The sequence below is a fragment of the Lipotes vexillifer genome, unplaced genomic scaffold (assembly GCF_000442215.2).
Source record: "Lipotes vexillifer unplaced genomic scaffold, Lipotes_vexillifer_v1.1 scaffold999, whole genome shotgun sequence".
Lineage (NCBI taxonomy): Eukaryota > Metazoa > Chordata > Mammalia > Artiodactyla > Lipotidae > Lipotes > Lipotes vexillifer.
In genome coordinates this window covers 1,866,683-1,876,901 of record NW_006774368.1, presented here as the reverse complement: position 1 = coordinate 1,876,901, position 10,219 = coordinate 1,866,683, and the positions used below count along the sequence as shown (strand labels likewise).

Below are 10,219 nucleotides of genomic sequence, written 5' to 3'. Positions count from 1 at the left end.
ATGAGCTGCTAATACTCCTTTTGTGTCCCTGCCCTTCTCCAGATGTTGCTAACTATTCCTCAAAGGGGTTGAAAATAAATGGTGTAGCTGCTGCTCCTGAGCGGCAGGGACTGACAGCAGTACCGCATACACCTTTCTACTCCCACCCGCATCCTTCCTCGTGTGCCCTGTCTTTTCTCTGTTCCCTGTGTTCTGCAGCTGATAGCCAGTTTGTAGAGCTCTCCTTCAGGATGATCCTACCTACTACCAAGCCATATCCACGCTTGGTTCTTTGCTGGGTCTCTTCTATTCTTCCAGAAGCTCTAGGCTGTATGATGAAAAATGTATATCTGATAATGAATGCAAAGTGGCTTCTGTAGCTTTAGGCAGCTACTGTAAGGGGTGTGTTTCTGTGTGTGTGTTAAAGAGGACACCCTAAAAGGGAGAAGGCATGACAGAGCTGGAGAAGGAAAAATAAGGTATCTCTAGAACACAATATCAATTATTAGTAGCAATACATAGTAATGTCAGCTATAGAAATGAGATATGAAGACAAGATAGCTTTTAAAGGCTTTCCTGAGAAACTTTTTTTATGCCAACTTAACTCAGTAAATGCAAAAGTTCAAATTTTCTTTTTCACATTCAATATCTGACATCTGGTATTAGTTGCCCACAAGTATGTGTCTGATTAAAGAGTTATGCAAGAAAAATGCTGGAAGCTGCATTTTGGAGAGCTGACCAGGCAAAAAAGTGAAAAATGCTTTATAGTTGTGTCAATATAAGGGGCACAGAATGGGTATCAGGCAGTTGGAAATACATTAGAGCTGACACTATTCTTTTCCTTCAGCAGCCAAACCAGCCCCTTCTGCTAATCAGCTCCTGCTCTGGGCCATTATTATCCCAGTCTCAGCATGTGGGACTTCTGTGATCATTGCAGTAACACTAACATGCCTGTCCTGCAGTAAGTAATATTGTACTATCACAACGATCTCGATTCCTGGACACCCAAACTCTACCAGTATGGGTCAGCACCTCTCCGAGGTTTTAGCCTATTTTATTCTCACTTTTGGAGCAAATCTATGGAAACTTTAGTGTCTCCTTTACTTGTCTCAGCAAGTTCTGTTCATTCACTGGACAGATATTTCTTGGACACCTGCTATGTGCCTGGCATTCTACTAGGCACTGGAGTTACAAAGATGAGAGATCACTGCCCTCAAGACACATTCTAGTTTAGTCCTTTTATTTTTCCCCTAAATGTATAATATTTTCTTGGAGATACTGAGGCTTGCTAACTAAATTGAAAACATATCTGATACAAAGTGACAGTCTAATCTTTGATTTGGAATTGGAGGAAAGGCAGAATGACAAGGTTTAAGGGCAAGAATCATTTTCTTGGAGGAGGGTAAGATGCACTAATGAGATGTAGTTGAGCAACTATATGGCCACAGGTGATTCTACCAATTCTCAATTCTTCAGAATTTATTTTTGGATGAAAGACCAGGAGTGAGGAAAGAGCTATCTAGAATTTTTTTTCCCATGAATCTAAATTTTTGGCTTTACACATATGCTACCCTCAATCTGTAATTAAATGAAGAGGAACTGCTAGGCCAGCGCTAAGGCTATAGTCACCATGAAGGAACACCAAGCTTTCTTGGAGTATAAATCTTGTACACTGAGCAAAGAAAATTGGAAGACCAACATCTGCTGATTTCCCCAACTTTCAGCACAAAAAAATGTCAAGGCTCGAGGAAGTGACTAGAGACTCTTTGCTATGAACATCCTACCCCATGGGTAGGATAAAGAGGTCTGGTGGGCTCAAGGATGTTTCTAATACAGACTGTGAACCTCTCTAGTTCAGAGTTTTTCATCCTTAGTACTACTGACTTAGGGAGCTGTATAATTCTTTGTTTTAGGGGGCTGATCTGTGCATTGTAGGATGTTTAGCAGCATCCCTAGCCCCCACTCACTATATGCCAATAGCACCTCTTGCCCCCACTGTGACAGCCAAAGATGTCTCTAGACATTGCCCATGTCCCTGGGGGGTGATGGTGGTGGTGGCTGTGGAAATCACCCCTGGTTGAGAACCACTCCTCTAGTTCTAAGCCAGTTGAAGGTTTGCTGAAATACATGGGCGTGATTTAAGGGAAACTTACCTACCTAGATTTTTATTGTTTGTGCTTTGTCTTCAAGGACATGCTGCAAGATGGAGAGAGAGAAGGAGGAATAAGGAAAGCATGGAAATGGAAAGGATCTCCCCATCTACATAGGATCTGTGGAAGGATTGGGCTGACCAGAACACCTCGAGGTATCTTCTCTCGAGTGTGGAATATGTGAGATCTTGTGCTCGTGAACACAGAGTTTTCTTCCTCTCAGTACCAAATTTAAGATCTTTTACTACTACTACCACCTTTTCAAAATCCACATTCAATGTACTCTAAACAGATGGTTGGCACCTCTCTCCTTTCTCCCCACATAAAATTTGCTTCTTGTAACCTCTGCCTTTGCCGTGCCATTCTGCCATCTTGAAATGTTCCCCTCTTGTCAGTCAACTCAGTGTCTTTCGGTATCTGTCAAACACGTGTACTATTCCTGGGCTATCTCCTTATTCTGATCACTCCTTTTTCCCCGTATCCCTCAGTACTGTTGGACACAGACTGGGGTCACTCTGTACTAATTCAGTAACATCTCATTGATCTGTCTGCCTCTTATTAACAGAGTCATCTCCCACTGACCCAATTACAGAGCCGAATTTCATAAAGAATTACCTCTCCGTGTCATTTTCTCACTTAAAAACTCAGAAGAGACCCCAGGGTCTACAGGAAAAGTTTCAGAACTTTTTACTTTCCACATTCCAGCTGATCTCTTCAGTCTAAACATCTTCAGTTGTTTCTGTTGTTCTTCACACGGCAGTTTCCAGAAGCTCCATGTGAACACACTAAATGTCAATAAATGGTGTCCGAAACTTTAGATTTGATCTGATTCTACATACGACGGGGTAGTTACTATTCATCCAAGGATGTTAAGGAAGCCTAAACACAGCATCAGCTTTTGTGAATCACACTATTAATTTATATCAATTTTGTGCTATCCTAAAATCCCCAGGTCTTTTCAGGTAAGAGAAACATTGACACATTAAAATCCAAAAGACTGACATCAGGACCAGGGTAAACCACTATAAATCAGTCTCCATAAAGAGTTCAGTTTTGACTTGTGAAGGTTAGGGTAACAGCAGCATTAAAAATGAGATTCTGCCGAGTTACCTTTAAAAAGAAAGGAAAGTGAACTATAATACCTGAGACTTACATACAGGTTATGTTTTACAAAAGCATTATTTCATTTCGCCGTGTAAAAATCTCTATGAGCACGATCTTTCTATCTCCGTTTTATGGGAGAGAAACCCAAGGCTCCCAGAGGTAGAGTGATCTGCCTAAAGTCAGACAAATAAGGAGCAAAACCAGGACCCAAACTCGACATCAAGCTCAGGTTCCTTTCACAGCAGCATAGCAGCCTATGCATATTTTCCCCACAGCAGTCTCTCAGCTTCCCATCCTGCTTTCTTTTCATTTCAACTTCTTGCTCATTCTCCAGGATGCCCTTCCCAAGATGTTCCCCTCAGTTCTGCAGTTACCTAACATTTCCCTGACTTTCCTTCCATCTTAAAAGTTTTCTGCTCAGTCAGCTGATCCTTCATAATGAAGCCAGGAACCCAGTCTCCTTCACAAGTATTCTGTGGCCATCTTGCCCAGTTCAAGCAGTTCTGCCTGACCGCTAGAGCAGTGCTCTCTCTAGCACGTCACCCTCCACCCTGGGTTTATTTTCATGTGCCGTGTCTTATATCCTTTACCAAACTGTAGGCTTACTGAGAAGAGCAAGCATGCCTGATACACCTTTGTTTGCCCCACACATAGGTGAGTGCCTTGATCTATAATGTTTGGTTGGTTCGTGATAGCTGGTGCTTTTAATATTTGCCTGATATTTCATGTAGTAAAAATTGTCAGACTTGTCCTAAATTCTCCCATAATTTAGACTTGCCTTTATGTTCTTCAGTCATCAAGATTAATATCTACAATGTTACCTCAAACTGGGAATACCCTTGTGATAGAAAATATAAAAAGTTTTAATGTTTTCTTCAGGTCCCACCTCCATCTGAGATCGACCTCTTCTTGGAGCTTCCTCAAATGGCCAGGATTATCCCACCTCGACCTTCATGTATCTGTTCTCTAGGAGCCTCTTCAGTTCAGTGGCTTTGCTGAAAGTGACTAGAGGAGTATGATGGGGACAGAAGTAGCTCTGGTGACCCTGACCAAGGATTTGGAAACACAGAATTCTTTAGGCCTGGAAGAGACATTAGTGAATACTCTTACTAATGACAAGGACATCGAAGTCCTGGAAGGTGAATTGAATTGTAAAGGCCAGGGCCAGAACCCAGATTTCCTGGCACTGGTGCTCTTTTCCTTCATCAATCCAGCTTTGTGCTATTAACTGGTACGTGTGTACACACACACACACACACACACACACACACACACATCAGTCAAAGTGCTTCTGGAAACAGAATTTATCCAGTATCAATCAGGTCAATTTCAGAGACTTGATTTGATGAAGGAATGGAGAAGGATGTTATGTCGTTAAAAGCAATGTGTGGGAAGTATGGTGTATGTACACCTAGATGAGGATAATGGAAATATTATTGGTGTTTAGCCAGCACATTTTCATTGTGTTCTCCTTTGTTGTTCTCCCACTTCTCTACTAGGTTCAGGAGGAAGTAGACCCATCTAAAACTAATTTCTTCTGACAGGTAGAATGAATGACTTATACAGTAAGTCCCCTACATACAAATGAGTTCCATTCTGAGAGCGTGTTCCTAAGTCCAATTTGTTTGTAAGTCCAACAAAGTTAGCCTAGGTACCTGACTAACACAGCGGCTATATACCGCTGATTTTACGCTTGCTTCTGGACATGCTGGGCTTAAAGTAAATATACTGTTACTACTGTACTCTATACAGTAAAGTATACAAAAGCATAATGAGGCACACACGTGACAACGTATGCCAGACACTTGAACTAACTTACATGATTGGACATGCGAACACATGTTCGCATCTTCAAAAGTTTGCAACTTGTTAGTAAATGCAAACAGAATGACTTTATTTTTTGTTTTGTAAAGTAAATCAAACTTACCAGATCATAGGTCAAACAAGAATAGATTTTGTTGAACTATTTTTTTTCTTTTAAAAGGAGCAACTAAAAAATAAATCAATACTATGAAAAGCCCAGATGAATGCTTCTTGATAATTCCTTGGAAAAAAGTTGGTAAGCCAATGTAAATACTGTATTAGAGAACAAGGGCATAGCAAAATACTTAATACACACTGCTAACCTCTGTGGTTAAGACTGACACAACCAATAAACTGTTAAGGAGGAAAATGCAAAATTCTCTAAGAAAAGATTTAGCAAAAGTTGTGCATGTGTACAAACCACACACAAACTTTTTTTTCTATTTAAAATTTATGAACTAATCAATAAGTTGTTCTAGAAAGTAAGTGCAAAGGAAAACAGCTTCCTAAGTTCATTTTTGTAATAAAAATTGGCATATCTATTTTGTTACTTCAAAGACATATAAAGGAATTAAAATTTATTTCTAGTTAAATTAAAAAAAAAAATAGTTCACAACTTGAATGTTGGTATGTAGGGGACTTACACCTCAAAGCAACAGTAAGGTTGGAGAGTGATTATTTGTTTAGTTCACATTGGACTGATACTCTCCTTAAATGGCTTTATGCTAGTTTAATATCATTTGTAAAATCTTTATGAGAAGGTTCTCATTTAAAATGAGATAGGTTTTATGTATGTACTAAAGAGTAAGCTGTCTTTAGCAGAAATTGATTGAAGTAATGAAAATAGCATTCCACAGGGCTTCCTTACATCCCTAAAGTGGCTTTTCCTCCATGGTATTTCTGGATCCCTCTGACATCAGCAGAGAATTGAAAAGAAAGAAGTGGCCAACTGCTGTTCCTACATTACTTAACTCATGACTCCTCTTTCTCTGAAATTACCTTCCATGCTCATTGGACCAGGAATGGACGTGATTTAACATGGGGCAATCAGACATTCTCATTTGAAAATCTGGAGTTGCACAGCAAGTTGACCAAGTTTCTCAAACGGGGCTGGATTTAAAACGTTTAATTTTGGTAGCTGTAAAGGGGCTAGATTACTCTATATAGTCTAAGGAACAGAGGTACACTTTTAAATGGTTGCTCACAGAACAAAATTACAAGAATTTAAACAAATAAACAGCTACCAAAAAAAAAAAAACCACACCAGGAATTGCCACATTTAGTTTAGATTCATAATCCTTGGACATGATCAAAAGGAGACCTCTAGAAGTAACCACAAAACAGTACAAACCTAAGAGACAGCTTACTTGTACTTTAAATAAATTATAGTAAATTATTGCTTATTACATTTAATAAATGTGTTACTACTATTTTTTCAAGTAGAATTTTTTACTTTTATTATTCTGATATTTTTGTGATATGAATAAAATTATTTTAAAACCAACCATCTAATTTTGTAAGTTGAAGGATTTAATCTCAATGTGGTTGTGAATAGAACAATAAACAGATTGACTAAGTACCAATTTGTCAGCAATTTATGAATGGGATAATTAAGAAAAACATGCTTTTGGGAGTGTGGCAATAATATGTAAATCATGGTGAAAATGTGCTGGTGTGTATCCTTTTAACTGCTAATACCTGTTGTTAGATAATGTGCTGTGTGCCACTGCATTGTGCTATGTTTTACACACATCGTTTCATTTAATACTCATTCTGAGGTAGATACTGTTTCATGTGACAGATGAGAAAACTTGAGACTTAAAGTAAAATGGCTTGGCCGCAGGTCACATGGCTGCGAAGCTCCAGGGCTGAGATTCCAAGCCAGTTGTTCTGCCTCCAGAGCCCACGGATTTAGCCCCTACTCTAGGCTGCTTCACAAACCCTGCTTATGTGAACAACAGTATTTTCAGAGTAGGAACCAAGAGGTCTAACCCCAAAACAAAGCACTAGCAGTTTTTTCCTCTCAGTACACTCAATTCAGTCATTCTCACCTCTCACTGAGTAAGTTATAATCTGCAGGGCAGCCTCCTTCTCAGGCAGCAAGCTCCTGGAGTGTAGAGACAGTGTATCTATTCTGAGTAACTCTTGTATACTATAGCAGAGATACTTTGTCAGCATTACTGAGAGAGGAAACAAGGTCGGTTGTTTCTTTAATAATGCTTATCTACTTCCTTTTTGTTAAGTTTTATATTATTTCAAGTGGCACAGGAACCATCTTTGATTTTTATTAAGACAGAACCAAACACGACTACACATTTAGGTCCTTACTGTTTCTAGGACTCAAGGGTGCAAGGGTTTCACAGACCATTTGCCTTACCTGGTTCCTTCCTCTCCTTCCCAGTGATCCCTACAGTACTTTTTTAAAGAGCTACAAGAATAAATTTACAACCTGTACAATTCAACTTTAATCTTTTGGGAAATCTTAATTTACTATTGTATAATCCAGGGAAAAGAAATCTATATTGATCAATCAATATAGATATAATGTCAAATATATAGATCAATTAATGTAGATAAAAGTATGTACTTAAATTTAAGGATGAGTAAAGTAAGAGTACAATAGCCCAATTCCTGGTTAAAAAAAAAAGTAAGAGCAAGTCACTGCCACTACAGATGCCCGTACTTACATCTGTCAGCAGCCCAATTAACTGGCATTCAATGGACATAGCAACACAGCTTTCAACTCTCCAATGAGTTTTAAGTCCAGAGCATGTTCAGTCTTTGTCTTGTTTATCTGCTGACGAAGGGTTTCTAGGAAGATTTAGCAGTGCTTCAATTTTCTTAGCATTGGCCTTGGATTGATTTTTCTGTAAATTACTTTCAATTTCCTCAGGGAGGAGCTCAGTAAAGTGTAGTCTGGCTTTCCTGTAATCAAAGAACAAGAAGGATATATCAAGTACTGCTCTATTTCTTTGGTTTTTTAGAGAGAATTTTTTTTAGAAAGATAGTGTTTGTCTTATACTCCCTTACAACTTGTGAGCAAACATTGCTCCTTGCACTTCAAATACAATGACTTTCTTCTCTCTCCTAACCTGTTCCACTTACAAGCCAGCTATGAGTCTCCCATTACCAACATGGACATTGCCAGAGCAGGAGCTCTGATCCTTAAGATATTCCAGAGTTCTCGAAGGGGTGACATGCAGTTGCTGAAGCACCCTGAGCTAAGGTGTGAGCCTCAAACCAATCTGTCCTCTTGCCCTCAGGGCCCAGAGGGGATGTGAAACACCCTGCCACTCTGTTAAACTCTGTTGACAGACCTTGTGGGACATGTACAAAGGTTATAACATTGGTAATCTCAGTACGGAAAAGTCACATAGGGCAACACTACATATGTATATTTACTAGGAGTTAAAAAATCCAATTTCCAAATAACAGATCAGTTCTTTCTCCAAGTCAAGTATTAGTGTCCTCCTGTCTTTAAGTGATTATCAGGGTCACCTATGACTTTCTTCTCAACTCTTCATAACCAGATTTAACCATATCTTCTTTCATAGCTCTATGGAAAATACAGCCAATGTTCTGTATTTTCTGCTCACTATGTCAATTTTCTAGATTCTCACTTTGTTGATTTCTCTCTACTGTAGTTATTTTCAAGCAAAGAAGCAGACATGTAAAAGGTTCTTAACTATTTATTAACTGTCCTCATAAATACCACATATATATTATATATAGGTACATATATATAAATATATAAATAACCTATACACTTCTGACACTATTTCTTTCTGCCAAAATATTCTTTCATTTCTATAATTCCAGTTGTTGTTTTTACCCATTCTAGAGGTTTTCCATCTCTAAATAACTGACCAACTTCTCTAGTTTTTTTTTTTCTGGTTTCCTTTTTTTCTGATTGGAATACAATTATTATTTGTTCATATTTTTCCAAATGTTAATTCTTCTATAACTTCCTATATCAGATTCAAATAACCAGATATTTTCCTTACTTTTCCAACTCCTTTCTCAAAGATTCCTTTTTAAAAAAGAAGTCTCTTAGGACACCTAAATAAGCTAATGCTTTCATGCTTTTAGCTCTCCATAATATCAAATTATATGATGGCATTCAGAATTTTAAGTACTTTATCCTAGAACCTAGAGAGCTGCATTATCTCACTTACCTTCTTACTATGGAGAAGACAGAACAAAACAAACGTATGTTGAACACTGTGGTGTGATTCTGCCCTTAGAACAGCTGAGAAAACAGGGCTTGAAGTTAAGGAAAACATCTACGGTCACAGAATTAATCAATAGTCTAGCTGGGATTTAAGGTTTGTTTTCAAGGTTTCATTGGCTCTAAAATCAATGCTTTTTCTCCTATAGCACCTGCCCTTGGAAAACAGATCTACAGATATTAAGAATTTCCATGTGTGTGTGTGTGTGTGTGTGTGTGTGTATAGCACAAATGGAAGTTTCAAATAAAAACATGGGAAAAAGAAGACTGCTTATCCACCAAACTACCAAAGTAGCAGCAGCAGATGTCATCTTAGTGGCCAGGAAGCAGAACCATGAGAATCATTTGTACCAAAGTGCTAGATGGCAGCCTATTATGATGATCTTAAAAAGAATTAGCATGAAGTCTGCTATTGCTGGACCCCAAGGAGTGACTAGATAAACAGGTGACAGTCTGTATCCTTCTCAGTGGCATCTAGTCCATGAACAGCCACTATATCTACCTAATGCCTACTGCGTCCACAGCAAGAAGTAAAATCTTTGAATGTGGAGGCCTAACATGCTCTGTATTGTTCATAGATGTGTAAACAAGGATATCATCTTTTAAATAAAGCTCACTCATTGCTGTTTATTTCCTTTACGTAATTTCCTATGCAGTCAAACACATAGGAAAAGAAAAAATATGCAACCAAATGAGATTTACAACATTTTAACTTAAAAAAAAATGTATCTAAGGAAAGATTCTCAATTAGTGTCTTTCAGTTTTCCATTCTCCTTAATTAAAAAGATTAAAAGACCAGGTAAGGTGCCAGGTGAAGGACTCAGTAAACAGAAACTCTTTGAATTGAGCGGCAATTTAGAGTACTTATTTCAGAGGGCACCACTGTCCACGGATAGGAAAGCCAGACACCCCCCCCACCACCACCACCGGTCTTAACATGCTCCTTACCGCTCTT

The 10,219-nt window shown here is 38.6% G+C and overlaps 1 protein-coding gene across 1 annotated transcript in view; it reads right to left on the bottom strand.

Moving 5' to 3' along the window:
• Positions 1–7,810: 7,810 nt before the first annotated feature.
• The window catches only part of TIMMDC1 (translocase of inner mitochondrial membrane domain containing 1), a 25,645-nt gene continuing 23,236 nt past the window's right edge, over positions 7,811–10,219 (bottom strand). Inside the window, exons 7-8 of the mRNA XM_007449133.1 lie at positions 8,904–8,906; positions 7,811–7,961 (exon numbers count right to left, since the gene is read on the bottom strand). Of these exons, the coding sequence (XP_007449195.1) occupies positions 7,811–7,961; positions 8,904–8,906 (154 nt within the window). The remainder of the gene's footprint in view (positions 7,962–8,903; positions 8,907–10,219) is intronic.